We start from the raw sequence: 16311 nt of genomic DNA, 5'->3' as shown, positions 1-16311 counted from the left end.
AATTTTGCTTCTACACAGAAGCAGTTTGTTATTATTTAAAACTGATGACGAAATGTTGGTGGGTATGCGTGACTGCCACCATTTGTACATGTTTGTCAAACATGTTTAACATTTTTCCAAAACAAATACGGAAGCCACTATGTACGAACGACGTGCGCTGAACACGGTGGATGAAATTCTGAATAAATTGGAATGAACATTGTTGACCCGTTGGGACAAGCAACAAAAACAGACGTCAAAATAATAGGCGTGGTACTGCAGTTGTTATTTGTGGTTGGAAACTAACCAAGACAGGTTGCTTTCTGTCACAGATATCATAATATAAGTGAATAAGAATTAATATGGCTACAAAAGTTTTTCTAAAAGTACTAACAATATGTTTGGTTGTGGCAGCTTTAAAGTTTGGTAAGTAAAGCACGCTTTTCTTATTGTTATAATACTGTTGGAATTTGAGACATTTAATTAAGTATAAATTAAAGACGATTATTCACGCAATAAAACGTCATATACACCCAAAGGCGCATCGTATAACGTATAAATTCGAATTAATTTGCGTGTCTATAGGACAGGGTTTTGTTTTATACACTTCGTGCCTGCTTACTTGTCATACGACTTTATATAAATATGTATTTTTTAGATTTTTATTGTTTGTATAATACTGTGGGGTAAGATGGGACACCCCATAACGTCTACATGTTATCCAAAGATTGTGATTATGTTTTAAACAATTAACAACAGTCTATGGGAGTCGTAAGAATGCGCTTTATAATTTATTAAATTATCTTTGTTTTCTACCATTTGGGACGAGGAAATATAATGAAACGATGTCCCATCTTTCCTTATCCTACTATATATAAAGCTGAAAATTATATCCTTATCCCCGCCAAAGAGGTATTTATAATATTGACTGTACCTACAGATATTATCGAGGCTGTATCATCTCTCACCAAAAGCTGTAACCCATCGCCATGTCCACTTGGTGGGAAATGCAATCTCAAGCTTGGCGTTCCCACTTGTACATGTCCTCATGGTTATGAAAATCCCGTAACAGGCGACCAGTTTTGCCAAATAGGTGAGACTCACGCTGCATTAATAGACCCGGTTGGTCGTTAATAGACCCCGGATTTTTAAGTATTTTAAGTTTTATTTGTGTTTTTGTGCTTTTTTTATGTTTTATTTGTGTTTTTGTGCATATTTTTCTTTGGTGAATTTGATTAAACATAAATAGAAACTTTATAGTATTTTTTTTATACTTAACAGAAGTGAGCAGCTTTACTAGTAAGCTGCCAAATCTATCTGGAACCCAGCCTACTGACCACGAAGTTACTTTTCCTTCATGCTTCGTAAACCCACCGGTGATGGTTGAAGCAACGGTTAAACTGAAGAATACTTCGGTTGTAATTGCTACTGTTCAATCGATATCTCGAGCTAAAGTGAAGCTTTCGCTCAGAGAGAAACATGCTGGAGCAATACCATGGCCAATGGGTTTAGTTGGAACGATTACAATAACCACCAAATTTAACACAGGTAAGAATTTCTCCGCATGCTGGAATGTTGATATGGTAAGCAGGGACATCTGTTCATTCTCAATTCTCGTTCCATTTAGTAAGAAACAAAGAATATTTACTGAACTATATAAGCGTACCCGCGACTCTAAAAGGGTGTTGTTCAAGACACGATCAGGAAATATAACATTTAAGTACTAACGGTATCCCATCTTGTATTTCAAATTAGAAATTTAAACTTTAATTAAAAATCGTTTAAATAGTTGACACTTGCTTATGTTTGCATGGCGGGAAGCAACAACAGCGTACACCTCGTTTCCGCCTACGATTGAAATTTTTGTTTATAGTTTTTAACTCCAGTTCTTTGAATAACTATATTTCTTTCACCTCAGATTCATACTACCTAAGATCATGCAGTGATGCAAGTCAATTTTATTCTGGAAACCCATACTTCAGTGAGGTAACACTTAGTGTACGTGTAAACAATGAAACAATTATTGCCACCGACACGTTGTGTAGCTACGACACAAGTCCACCAAGACAGGTAAGACATTTATAGTTTCCTAATATGATAATGCAGTGTATTGGTTTTACTTTAGGTATAGTAGCGTGCTGGGGAAAGATGGGACAACTTTAGTACATATTATTTAAGAGGCCTGATCGTGTTTTAAACAATGAAGAGAAGTTTTATAACTCTTTAAATGTTCTTTGGTTACTATACCAAATGGGACGAGAAAACAGAATGGATCTTCTCCTATCCTACTATATATTCTAAGAATAAATAGGCTTTAAATTTCTAGTGTAGTGTCTAACTACTATATTTTTGTCACACGTGTTGTAGTTAAAGTTTAGTCAGTTTTAGAAACGGGTGAATGAGTTCATTTGACACCTGTAGAATATTTATATTTCGGAAAATTTTACTTTGTAGGTATAGTAGGGTGGGGGAAGATGGGACACCTAGAGCACATATTATTTTAATACCCTGATCGTGTTTTAAACAAATAACAACGGTCTATGGGAGTCGTGAGGATACGGTTTCATAATTCTTTGAATATTTTTCGTTTACTACTAAATGCGACAAGAAAATAGAATAAAAAAGTGTCCCATCTTCCCCCACCCTACTATATTTTTAGCAATGTTTATATTTTTGCAGCGCTTAATGTTTTTTTTCGATTTGACATACACACTTATTTGCAGATTATTCTAAAACGGACAGCGGGCGATATTTTTAATGACGTGAACTTTCGTCGCTATGAATACGGATTTCAAAGTGATGCAAAAACTGGATATTGGATTGGTAAAAAAGCTACTCTTATAAATATATACATACTATAGAATGTTAATTATAGTACTCTGGGGGAAGATGAGACACATTTGGCACTTAATATCCAAGTATCCGGTTCGTGTTTTTAAACAATTAACAGCGGTCTAAGAGAGTGGCGTGTTTACTACCAAATGGCACGAGAAAATAGAATAAAAAGGTATCCCATCTTCCCCACTCTACTATATATTTAATATTGTAATATCTAAAGTCTCTATTCTGTAGGTCTTTTTCATTTGTACCAAGCCACCAAAGGATCAAATAAATACAAACTTCGAGTTCAATTCACGGAGAGCACTGGAAAAGTATATTGCTCGGAGTACAAGTAAGAACAGAAATGAAAATATATTTATATGGAGCAATTTATTGGACACTTCGAAAAAAAGGACAAAATAGGATATTTTTATCATTAAAAACGCAGTCATTTAACTATATTAAATTATAACTGCCTGACAAGCAAACCGAAGCATAAAAAATCGCATCGCAGAAATTAGTATGATGTCGCATCGTAGAAATTAATACATATAATACTAATCACATCAGTATACAATAGTACAACCGCATAATTTAAAAAAAAATTGAACATCATTTTAGAGAATTCAAAGTGGATGGTCCAGAAGATTACAAATTGACGGTGAAGGATTACAGGAATTGTGGCGCGCCTACTTTGAAAAGTACAGATTTGTCGTAATATATCGTTAATTTATGATTTCACGTTAGTTACGCCGTCTACCAAATCTAAATAGACGTGTACTTAGTGTGTACTCTTAAGTTAAAGACTATTCCCCTAGGCACTAATTTTTAACGATAGAAAGCACTGTAAAGCTATAATAAATTTCCCCCATACCCAATCCTAACACTCGACTCACTCATTTCGACAAATTTTATATTTTTTCCATAAACCACATGGCATGCTAAAACTAACAAAGTTCAAATTGCCAACTCATTTTATATGATAAACAGATAAATTCATGGAAAATTTCGACGGATTTGCGTTTTCGACAAAAAACAGAGGACCAAACAGAGAGTGTGGCAAGTTAGAAAACGGCTGGTGGTTTAAAAATACAGACAAATGTAAAAAATCTGACTCTACATTCATCAGTCCGTTGATCAAAACTTTCCAAAGTGTCACATGGGATGGTCTTTTGTTGACCAGTGTTGACATGAGCATTATAAAATAGTATAAACATTTGAGACAGGTAAAATATTATTATGTATATATGGATTAAAAATACCTATATATAATACAGTTGGGTGGGGCGAGATTGGACACCAATTCATTATATTTTCTCGAATACAAACAAAGAAAATTCAAGGAATTATAAAACCAAACAACCTCATGACTCTCATAGACCGTTGTTAACTATTAAAGATAAAAGAATATTTAGATAATGTGGGCTAAAAATGTCCCGTCTTTCCCTACCTTACTATATTATATAGGTGTTAGATTTTCCGTCTGTGACCACTTGCTGCACCTGGCTTGCGTGAGTAAATGCATGCGTGTTGCACATTTTCAATTTTAAATTGTACGTTAATGTCAGTATACATATCAATGTAAACCCCTTTGAAAGAAGTTTTTACTATTTTGACTAAGTTTCAGTATAGTTGTTGCGGAAAGAAATTTTGTATTGTTTTTGTCTTTGTTTATTGGATATATAGCTTACGCTGACTAAGTAATTTTATGTACATATCCCCTATATGTTCTGAATACTTTCCGAAAATCCTTTAAATTAAGTATTAGGGTGGGGTTTAATGGGGTTTCATTTTCTTTTCTTGTTAAATTTGGTAGTAAAAAGTTAATTGTTGAAAACACGAATAGGAAACATGGAATTTGGGTGCTAAGAGTATCCCATCTTACCCCACAGTAATATTGTACTATTGTAATGCGAAATCTATTCATTTCAAAGTAAGAAAGAAAATTAAAGTCCAAACAAATTGATCGTACATTTGAATGAATGCAATAAACTAAAATGCTTGCGTGGGACTTTGATTCGTCGATCCTAACACTGCAGCAAAGTTTCTCGGTAGGAACTTTTTTGCTTTCAAAACCATTAACATTATGGTCAGAGAATATTTTAAGAATTATAAAACAGGTTTCTTCACGAATCCTATAGACAGTTGTTAATTGTTTAAAACACGATCAGGATATTTGGATATTATGTGCTGAAGGTTTCCCATCTTCCTTACTATACCTCATAGTTATTCATTTTAAATATCTGATTCAACTGCAGTAGGGCATGTAAAGGACCAATGTTATCAACTGGCTGATCGGCCTTTTTATTAGAAGCGCACAGAAAGCTGTTTCTTTTTTTGAAACTTTGGTCGTATCTTTACATCACATTTGAGCCCTTCTATATTCATAAACAAACTTTGATTTTCATTGGTATGCCCTTTTTAGACCAGGTTTATAACTTCAGTTATAGGAAAAAATATCTTGTCAAAAGCAATTTGTCAATATGATGCAAATAAATACCCTGTCAATTTTATGTGATTTTATTGTTGGATATAAGCAGTCGAAATACTTTTGTGTATGTAAGTAATCTCTTGAGTATAAGCAGTCTTGATTTATTGGTTCGGTAATGTTCGGTCGTCACTGAAAAAATAGTGAGTTTGACAGCAAATACTGGACCAGTGCAGCGTTATGTAATGCTTGAGGCCCATACGATTCACGAGGTTGAAACGTCTTCTCAACAGGTCTAGTTGACAAAATCCCTTTCTTTACCAGCTCATTGTATATTTCAAGACCTGTCACATCCGATTCGACATCTCGCTGTGATCTGATTACACCACCGTAACATAGGTCCACAGCTAGAAAGAAGCACAGCAGAGCAACATGAATCATTTGCATCTTAATTCTATTTACTAGATTATCCCAACTTCCTGTTCGTCCTAATTAATGTAATATACATTCGGTTACCTTGAAAAATTGTATTGTTATTTTTTGATATGTTCCTGGTAATTGCCTTGCATTCACTTAATAAAGCTGACACGTATCTTGATAATATAGTAGAGTGGGAGAACATGAAATACCCTTAGCACATAATAACTAAACATCCTGATCATGGTTTAAACAACGATCTATGGAAGTCGTGAAAACAAGGTTTTATAATTCTATCTTTGTGATAATTTTGCTTCTACACAGAAGCAGTTTGTTATTATTTAAAACTGATGACGAAATGTTGGTGGGTATGCGTGACTGCCACCATTTGTACATGTTTGTCAAACATGTTCAACATTTTTCCAAAACAAATACGGAAGCCACTATGTACGAACGACGTGCGCTGAACACGGTGGATGAAATTCTGAATAAATTGGAATGAACATTGTTTACCCGTTGGGACATGCAACAAAAACAGACGTCAAAATAATAGGCGTGGTACTGCAGTTGTTACTTGTGGTTGGAAACTAACCAAGACAGGTTGCTTTCTGTCACAGATATCATAATATAAGTGAATAAGAATTAATATGGCTACAAAAGTTTTTCTAAAAGTACTAACAATATGTTTGGTTGTGGCAGCTTTAAAGTTTGGTAAGTTAAGCACGCTTTTCTTATTGTTATAATACTGTTGGAATTTGAGACATTTAATTAAGTATAAATTAAAGACGATTATTCACCCAATAAAAAGTCATATACACCCAAAGGCGCATCGTATATCGTATAAATGGAAATTATTTTGCGTGTCTATGGACAGGGTTCTGTTTTATACACTTCGTGCACGCTTGTTATACACTGTTATACGACATAATATAAATATGTATTTTTTAGATTTTTATTGTTTGTATAATACTGTGGGGTAAGATGGGACACCCCATAATATCTACATGTTATCCAAAGATTGTGATCATGTTTTAAACAATTAACAACAGTCTATGGGAGTCGTAAGAATGCGCTTTATAATTTATTAAATTATCTTTGTTTTCTACCTTTTGGGACGGGGAAATATAATGAAACGATGTCCCATCTTTCCTCACCCTACTATATATATAAAGCTGAAAATTATATCCTTATCCCCGCCAAAGAGGTATTTATAATATTCACTGTACTTACAGATATTATCGAGGCTGTATCATCTCTCACCAAAAGCTGTAACCCATCGCCATGTCCACTTGGTGGGAAATGCAATCTCAAGCTTGGCGTTCCCACTTGTACATGTCCTCATGGTTATGAAAATCCCGTAACAGGCGACCAGTTTTGCCAAATAGGTGAGACTCACGTTGCATGAATAGACCCGGTTGGTCGATTTTTAAGTATTTTAAGTTTTATTTGTGTTTTTGTGCTTTTTTTATGTTTTATTTGTGTTTTTGTGCATATTTTTCTTTGGTGAATTTGATTAAACATAAATAGAATCTTTACAGTATTTTTTTATAAACTTAACAGAAGTGAGCAGCTTTACTAGTAAGCTGCCAAATCTATCTGGAACCCAGCCTACTGACCACGAAGTTACTTTTCCTTCATGCTTCGTAAACCCACCCGTGATGGTTGAAGCAACGGTTAAACTGAAGAATACTTCGGTTGTAATTGCTACTGTTCAATCGATATCTCGAGCTAAAGTGAAGCTTTCGCTCAGAGAGAAAAATGCTGGAGCAATACCATGGCCAATGGGTTTAGTTGGAACGATTACAATAACCACCAAATTTAACACGGGTAAGAATTTCTCCGCATGCTGGAATGTTGATATGGTAAGCAGGGACATCTGTTCATTCTCAATTCTCGTTCCATTTAGTAAGAAACAAAGAATATTTACTGAACTATATAAGCGTACCCGCGACTCTAAAAGGGTGTTGTTCAAGACACGATCAGGAAATATAACATTTAAGTACTAACGGTATCCCATCTTGTATTTCAAATTAGAAATTTAAACTTTAATTAAAAATCGTTTAAATAGTTGACGCTTGCATATGTTTGCATGGCGGGAAACTGCACCAGAATTTAGCGTAGGCCTCACCTAGCTTGTTCCGCTTACGATTGATATTTTTTGTTTATAGTTTTTAACTCCAGTTCTTTGAATATTTATATTTCTTTCACCTCAGATTCATACTACCTAAGATCATGCAGTGATGCAAGTCAATTTTATTCTGGAAACCCATACTTCAGTGAGGTAACACTTAGTGTACGTGTAAACAATGAAACAATTATTGCCACCGACACGTTGTGTAGCTACGACACAAGTCCACCAAGACAGGTAAGACATTTATAGTTTCCTAATATGATAATGCAGTGTATTGGTTTTACTTTAGGTATAGTAGCGTGCTGGGGAAAGATGGGACAACTTTAGTACATATTATTTAAGAGGCCTGATCGTCTTTTAAACAATGAAGAGAAGTTTTATAACTCTTTAAATGTTCTTTGTTTACTATACCAAATGGGACGAGAAAACAGAATGGATCTTCTCCTATCCTACTATATATTCTAAGAATAAATGGGCTTTAAATTTCTAGTGTAGTGTCTAACTACTATATTTTTTGTCAGACGTGTTGTAGTTAAAGTTTAGTCAGTTTTAGAAACGGGTGAATGAGTTCATTTGACACCTGTAGAATATTTATATTTCGGAAAATTTTACTTTGTAGATATAGTAGGGTGGGGGAAGATGGGACACCTATAGCACATATTATTTTAATACCCTGGTCGTGTTTTAAACACTTAGCAACGGTCTATGGGAGTCGTGAGGATACGGTTTCATAATTCTTTGAATTTTTTTCGTTTACTACTAAATGCGACAAGAAAATAGAATAAAAAGGTGTCCCATCTTCCCCCACCCTACTATATTTTTAGCAATGTTTATATTTTTGCAGCGCTTAATGTTTTTTTGTCGATTTGACACACACACTAATTTGCAGATTATTCTAAAACGGACAGCGGGCGATATTTTTAATGACGTGAACTTTCGTCGCTATGAATACGGATTTAAAAGTGATGCGAAAACTGGATATTGGATTGGTAAAAAAACTACTCTTATAAATATATACATACTATAGAATGTTAATTATAGTACTCTGGGGGAAGATGAGACACATTTGGCACTTAATATCCAAGTATCCGGTTCGTGTTTTTAAACAATTAACAGCGGTCTAAGAGAGTGGCGAAAATACGGTTTTATAGTTCTTTAAATATTCTTTGTTTACTACCAAATGGCACGAGAAAATAGAATAAAAAGGTATCCCATCTCTCCCACCCTACTGTATATTTAATACTGTGATATCTATAGTCTCTATTCTTTAGGTCTTTTTCATTTGTACCAAGCCACCAAAGGGTCAAATAAATACAAACTTCGAGTTCAATTTACGGAGAGCACTGGAAAAGTATATTGCTCGGAGTACAAGTAAGAACAGAAATGAAAATATATTTATATGGAGCAATTTATTGGACACTTCGAAAAAAAGACAAAATAGGATATTTTTAACATTAAAAACGCAGTCATTTAACTATATTAAATTATAACTGCCTGAGAAGCAAACCAAAGCATAAAAAATCGCATCGCAGAAATTAGTATGATGTCGCATCGCAGAAATTAGTACATATAATACTAATCACATCAGTGTACAATAGTACAACCGCATAATTTAAAAAAAAATTGAACATCATTTTAGAGAATTCAAAGTGGATGGTCCAGAAGATTACAAATTGACGGTGAAGGATTACAGGAATTGTGGCGCGCCTACTTTGAAAAGTACAGATTTGTCGTAATATATCGTTAATTTATGATTTCACGTTAGTTACGCCGTCTACCAAATCTAAATAGACGTGTACTTAGTGTGTACTCTTAAGTTAAAGACTATTCCCCTAGGCACTAATTTTTAACGATAGAAAACACTGTATAGCTATAATAAATTTCCCCATACCCAATCCTAACACTCGACTCACTCATTTCGACAAATTTTATATTTTTTCCATAAACCACATGGCATGCTAAAACTAACAAAGTTCAAATTGCCAACTCATTTTTATATGATAAACAGGTAAATTCATGGAAAATTTCGACGGATTTGCGTTTTCGACAAAAAACAGAGGACCAAACAGAGAGTGTGGCAAGTTAGAAAACGGCTGGTGGTTTAAAAAAACAGACGAATGTAAAAAATCTGACTCTACATTCATCAGTCCATTGATCAAAACTTTCCAAAGTGTCACATGGGATGGTCTTTTGTTGACCAGTGTTGACATGAGCATTATAAAATAGTATAAACATTTGAGACAGGTAAAATATTATTATGTATATATGGATTAAAAATACCTATATATAATATAGTTGGGTGGGGCGAGATTGGACACCAATTCATTATATTTTCTCGAATACAAACAAAGAAAATTCAAGGAATTATAAAACCAAACAACCTCATGACTCTCATAGATTGTTGTTAACTATTAAAGATAAAAGAATATTTAGATAATGTGGGCTAAAAATGTCCCGTCTTTCCCTACCTTGCTATATTATATAGGTATTAGATTTTCCGTCTGTGACCACTTGCTGCACCTGGCTTGCGTGAGTAAATGCATGCGTGTTGCACATTTTCAATTTTAAATTGTACGTTAATGTCAGTATACATATCAATTTAAACCCCTTTGAAAGAAGTTTTTACTATTTTGACTAAGTTTCAGTATAGTTGTTGCGGAAAGAAATTTTGTATTGTTTTTGTCTTTGTTTATTGGATATATAGTTTACGCTGACTAAGTAATTTTATGTACATATCCCCTATATGTTCTGAATACTTTCCGAAAATCCTTTAAATTAAGTATTAGGGTGGGGTTTAATGGGGTTTCATTTTTTTTTCTTGTTAAATTTGGTAGTAAAAAGTTAATTGTTGAAAACACGAATAAGAAACATGGAATTTGGGTGCTAAGAGTATCCCATCTTACCCCACAGTAATATTGTACTATTGTAATGCGAAATCTATTCATTTCAAAGTAAGAAAGAAAATTAAAGTTTGATCGTACATTTGAATAAATGCAATAAACTAAAATGCTTGCGTGGGACTTTGATTCGTCGATCCTAACACTGCAGCAAAGTTTCTCGGTAGGAACTTTTTTGCTTTCAAAACCATTAACATTATGGTCAGAGAATATTTAAAGAATTATAAAACAGGTTTCTTCACGACTCCTATAGACAGTTGTTAATTGTTTAAAACACGATCAGGATACTTGGATATTATGTGCTGAAGGTTTCCCATCTTCCTTACTATATCTCATAGTTATTCATTTTAAATATCTGATTCAACTGCAGTAGGGCATGTAAAGGACCAATGTTATCAACTGGCTGATCGGCCTTTTTATTAGAAGCGCACAGAAAGCTGTTTCTTTTTTTGAAACTTTGGTCGTATCTTTACATCACATTTGAGCCCTTCTATATTCATAAACAAATTTTGATTTTCATTGGTATGCCCTTTTTAGACCAGGTTTATAACTTCAGTTATGGGAAAAAATGTCTTGTCAAAAGCAATTTGTCAATATGATGCAAATAAATACCCTGTCAATTTTATGTGATTTTATTGTTGGATATAAGCAGTCGAAATACTTTTGTGTATGTAAGTAATCTCTTGAGTATAAGCAGTCTTGATTTATTGGTCCGGTAATGTTCGGTCGTCACTGAAAAAATAGTGAGTTTGACAGCAAATACTGGACCAATGCAGCGTTATGTAATGCTTGAGGCCCATACGATTCACGAGGTTGAAACGCCTTCTCAACAGGTCTAGTTGACAAAATCCCTTTCTTTACCAGCTCATTGTATATTTCAAGACCTGTCACATCCGATTCGACATCTCGCTGTGATCTGATTACACCACCGTAACATAGGTCCACAGCTAGAAAGAAGCACAGCAGAGCAACATGAATCAATTGCATCTTAATTCTATTTACTAGATTATCCCAACTTCCTGTTCGTCCTAATTAATGTAATATACATTCGGTTACCTTGAAAAATTGTATTGTTATTTTTTGATATGTTCCTGGTAATTGCCTTGCATTCACTTAATAAAGCTGACACGTATCTTGATAATATAGTAGAGTGGGAGAACATGAAACACCCTTAGCACATAATAACTAAACATCCTGATCATGGTTTAAACAACGATCTATGGAAGTCGTGAAAACAAGGTTTTATTATTCTTTGAACGTTCTTAGTTTACTACCATAAGAAAATTGAACAAAAGGGTGTCCCATCTTCCCCATCCTGCTATATGGGCGGACTCTGTGGTGTTAAAACAAAACCCATTATAATTACAGTACTGGTGTTTATGTTTTTCTCATCTTAAGACAAAGAACTGAAAAACGTCTTAAAGGTCATTTAAGATTTACTTCAGTCGCATTTGACGTACAAAAGGAAGCTTGAATTCAGATTCAGCAAACTTTTTGCTAATTTGTTTATCTTTTAATATAAATGTGTGGACATAAACACTAAAAGATACAGGCTGACTAATTTTGCGCACGATATTTTAACGTAACGCTATATTTATGTAGTCGCAATAAAAATACATGCCAGTTATGTTACCAACGTTCTAAACAACTTTTTAACTCTTTCTCGGTCATAATATTATTCATTTAAAGGAATATTAAGAACGTCTGAACAATGAGACTTGGAATAACAGATTAAACAACAAACAGGGGCGCATAACTTGATTTTGTGTGAAAACATGATGTTATATGGAAAACAACAACAAAATAAGTGCCGATTTTAAATCTATATATAACGGACAAGAATTTTACTTAAGGTTGATTAACCAATGCTCTCGCCCTGACGCACATACACACCATATAGTACGGTGAGCTAAGTTTTCATTCTGATTTTTCGACCCATTTAATAGTCAAAATTTTGAAGAAATATTGAACCGGAGCTCCGCGACTCCAAAGCGGTAATTAATTGTCCAAAACACAATCAGGAGGCATTGTATTTAGGTGTCAACGATATTCGATCTTACCCCACCTATTATATAAACGTAAAAGACATTTTACATATTTTCTATAATCCAGCATCTCCTCCAACGAAATCCTACACAAATTACCAGCCTGTTACCCTAACCCACTGTGCAAAGAATATTCGTCGTTTACTGTGTTTTGCGATACAGTCATACAGCTTAGTATGACTCAATATTACCAAGAAAAAACAATGGTCCCGTAAGACGATTTAGGCTATTCCGGAAATCGACAATGTTTATGAAAGGGTATGGTATATACCAATTGATTATTGTTACAACCTAAACGTGCACGCATATCTGTAACTTACTGTAACTCGTGTATAGTCTCCTATACATCACACCCCCGTTTATTCATGAGCACCTTTTAAGTTTTTGTCAGTGATTTTTGAACGACATTTCTGTATACCACTAATGTGTTTCACAAAAACGTCATGCTGTGTAACGTCATCTAGCCAATATGGCGAAAAGTTATTCTTTAAAAATTGTATTCAAGTTTTACTATTTGAGTGAGTTTGCAGGGTAACAGATTGGATGAGAATAAAATATTAAATATGTATACGCCTATAACGTAAGTATCAAAAGTTCCCTCACGTTTAGCAACTGAAATGTTTGACAGTCTACCAAGTAGACCACGTATATTCCATTTTTTAAAAAAGTTCAAAGAACGTTTTGCAAAACAGCACCAAAGGAAATAAGAATAAAAAAATTGAAACTTAATACCAAATATATTTGGCTGTAAATTACAATACCAACAGTTCGTTTCCACATAATTAACAGAACACTCTCGTTTTTGGTATTTTCTGAAAACTCCAATAAAAGGTTTAGTATATCCTTTGGATACATCAGTGACTTTGGCCATCAGTCAGCAGGGGTTGACCACTGGTTTACCCACGCAACTATTTGTTCAATATTTTTTTCCATATTTTCAGGGGTGTTACTCTCAAGTTCATGTACAATTTGTTCATCATAAGACTCGCGTGCTTCGTCAAGAATGATTTGAAATATTTCAGATTCAATATTATTTTTTAGCTTCATCTCATTATATCCTCTGAAAACAATGTAAAGAAACTAATGTTATTGTTAACCATGTAGAGTATTTATGAAATGAGGTTTCCAATAAAACTACGGGTTGAGAGCGGTTGCACCAACTGCAGTTATTTTGGTTATTTGGACTATAATTGCTATGCAGCCATGTTCATGCCAAATAATCATACCAGTTCAACAAACCAACTTTTGGTCTGATACCTTTTGGTCCAATATCTAGTTTCTGTTAGAAATAAACTAAATATCTGCAACAACATTATGTCTTTTTTTAGCAAAACTCAAAAATTATTTTAAGTATCCGACCAAAGTTGGTTTGTTAAACTTGTATGGTCAGTTGACATCTATTAGACCTGGCCACGAAGCTTTATGGTGTAAAAAAATAAACTATTTGTAATTATTGCAACTGATTAACCCATTGTTTTATTATAGATCCAATAGAATAGTATTATCGCTGTCTAACAAAATGTCTATACTTTTTAAAGAACTACTCACATTATATTTTTATGAGCATACATACATTTTCTAAAAAAATTTGACTAGTTAGTATGAATGAATGTCAGTTATTTATTCTTGTGGGGCAAGGCAACTTAAAGTGTAATAAAAAATGTGACCTATTTTATACATTGCCTACATGTGCACTTACGAGTTATCACTGCATAATGGGGAGTGAGATTGTTAAATATATTATACATATAGCATATGGTTAACATCACTATTTCAGAATTGGTTAAGTTTTTACAAAAACAAATCTGCAAAAAAAGGAAACTTACCTTTGTGATAATCTTTCATGCAAAATGGTGTTATCAGTGCGTAATACAAAGACAATGTCAAACCACCTTTGTGGAAAGAATTCACAGCCATGATAATCCACTATATTACCTCCTTCACTCATTTGCTCTTCAAGTTCATCTAGTAAATATAATATGAAATACTTAAATAAACTAATTAAGTGTCAAGCCCTCTGCTTTTGGAAGTTTTGGAAGCATAACCAAATTGATAAATCAAATATAATTAAGCCAAAACATTTCACTTATATAGCAACACTACATATATATATTATACTTGTGGAATGTACTAATAGAGCACTCATTCCCAACAAAGGAATAAAACAAACTAATGGTATTAACATAAGTTAACCGACACTTTTAAAAACCTGTCGCTCATAAATAGTGCATATTTTAATGGAGGTGACAGACATGTTTCATTTTTTTTACATTGACCAACTTTGCCTCTGCATATTAGACATGATACACAAATACTGGGAACAAAAACTCTACCATATAAAATGTTACGAAAGGCACACCCAGTACTCTTTCTTCATCCAGAATGGGACATTGCAATTGATCATCATAACCACAGAACAATTCATTTTCCTTTGCAATTTGTCCAATGCTTACAAAGTTGAGGTTAGTAACATTTGCCAGTTCTTGTGCCAATGTCGTCTTACCAGTTCCTGGTGTCCCTGTAAGGCAAACTATTACAGATTGCATTGGAAGATTGTTTCACTGGACATAAATAACATATTAAAACTAAAATACTACTGACACACAACGGTCAAGTATCCAAAACTAATTCGGTTCTAGTGAAGAATCTCCCCCTCCCCCCACCTTATTTGCTAACCCCTAGGTTAGCGGGTTAGTGGTTAGGGGTTAGCAAAACATGGAGCTATACAGAGAAGACGGAAAAAATTTTCCGCTAGGAGGCGATGACAAATTCGTTTCTCTATTTTATGGGGAGCAGTTAGTTTCACGGTTTATACACATAAGATATAAACCCCTAACCCCTAACACTAACCCCTAACCCCTAACCCCTAAACCCCTAACCCCTAACTCCTAACCCCAAACTCGTCAAACAAAAAAAACTTGAAAAAAAAAGATAAAAAAAGTATTCCACTGTGCGGGACTCGAACCCAGTAAAAATGAAACAAAGAGAATTTACGACCGCACGCAAACCGCTACACCACAGACTCGACGACAGTAGACACAACGAAAGAGCGTATATAACCGACCTAATGTGGGAAATATGTTCTTACTAGTGTTTTACGTATTTGGAAAGGTATTTTTATTATTTAATTAATTTGTTTTACACTTATTAACACTTTGTAGTGCTGTTTTGTTCGTTTTTTCGTATTTTTTAATTTAAATAATTACCGCCTCTAGCGGAAAAAATTTTCCGTCTTCTTTGTATAGTCCCATGTGTTAGCAAATGAGGTGGGGGGTAGACTCTTCACTAGCACCATTAATTTCCTAAATGAGTAGGTAAAAATAAAGTACTATTTATGCAGAAACTTACCAGAAATCAAAATATTCGGTTTTACTCTCATGCCGTTTTGCTCTGTAGTCGAACACCAAAAAGTCACGTTGCAGGTTATTGGTATTATTTCTCTGTGGACAACGTAAAACATAAAAATAATCCGCAACTATTTTTTTCGATAGATCCAAACGAATTTACTTTATGCGAACTTAACATGTTGAATTTAAAAACACAACGAACACTTTTCATTGTAGTTTTTTTATACAAATTCAACTATTTTAATTT

General features: G+C 34.0%; 3 protein-coding genes across 4 annotated transcripts; 2 read left to right on the top strand and 1 right to left on the bottom strand.

The window, feature by feature from the left end:
• Window positions 1-182: 182 nt before the first annotated feature.
• On the top strand, window positions 183-5729 carry LOC149736342 (uncharacterized). Its single transcript, XM_089876671.1, has 8 exons — window positions 183-405; window positions 920-1072; window positions 1261-1527; window positions 1898-2049; window positions 2703-2802; window positions 3052-3151; window positions 3421-3500; window positions 3790-5729. Exons 1-8 carry the CDS (start codon window positions 342-344, stop codon window positions 4005-4007), a joined length of 1134 nt encoding a protein of 377 aa, XP_089732797.1. The 5' UTR covers window positions 183-341; the 3' UTR covers window positions 4008-5729.
• A 472-nt stretch (window positions 5730-6201) lies between these two features.
• Window positions 6202-11726, top strand: LOC149736341 (uncharacterized). Its single transcript, XM_089876649.1, has 8 exons — window positions 6202-6355; window positions 6877-7029; window positions 7205-7471; window positions 7858-8009; window positions 8665-8764; window positions 9047-9146; window positions 9415-9494; window positions 9784-11726. Exons 1-8 carry the CDS (start codon window positions 6292-6294, stop codon window positions 9999-10001), a joined length of 1134 nt encoding a protein of 377 aa, XP_089732775.1. The 5' UTR covers window positions 6202-6291; the 3' UTR covers window positions 10002-11726.
• A 1611-nt stretch (window positions 11727-13337) lies between these two features.
• LOC149736340 (adenylate kinase isoenzyme 6-like) lies at window positions 13338-16223 on the bottom strand. 2 transcript variants are annotated; one of them, XM_089876657.1, is made up of 4 exons: window positions 16066-16223; window positions 15077-15235; window positions 14544-14682; window positions 13338-13777 (listed from the first exon to the last, which is right to left on the bottom strand). In XM_089876657.1, exons 1-4 carry the CDS (start codon window positions 16175-16177, stop codon window positions 13588-13590), a joined length of 600 nt encoding a protein of 199 aa, XP_089732783.1. In that variant the 5' UTR covers window positions 16178-16223; the 3' UTR covers window positions 13338-13587. The 2 variants fall into 2 exon arrangements, with proteins under 2 accessions (XP_089732783.1, XP_089732782.1); XM_089876656.1 differs by having other exon boundaries at window positions 15077-15247; window positions 16066-16205.
• Window positions 16224-16311: the final 88 nt, after the last annotated feature.

This window comes from Ciona robusta, chromosome 4, assembly GCF_009617815.1.
Source record: "Ciona robusta chromosome 4, ASM961781v2".
Taxonomy (NCBI): Eukaryota; Metazoa; Chordata; class Ascidiacea; order Phlebobranchia; family Cionidae; genus Ciona; species Ciona robusta.
Note: the sequence above shows the minus strand (reverse complement) of the source record. Positions and strands in the feature narration are given on the sequence as shown.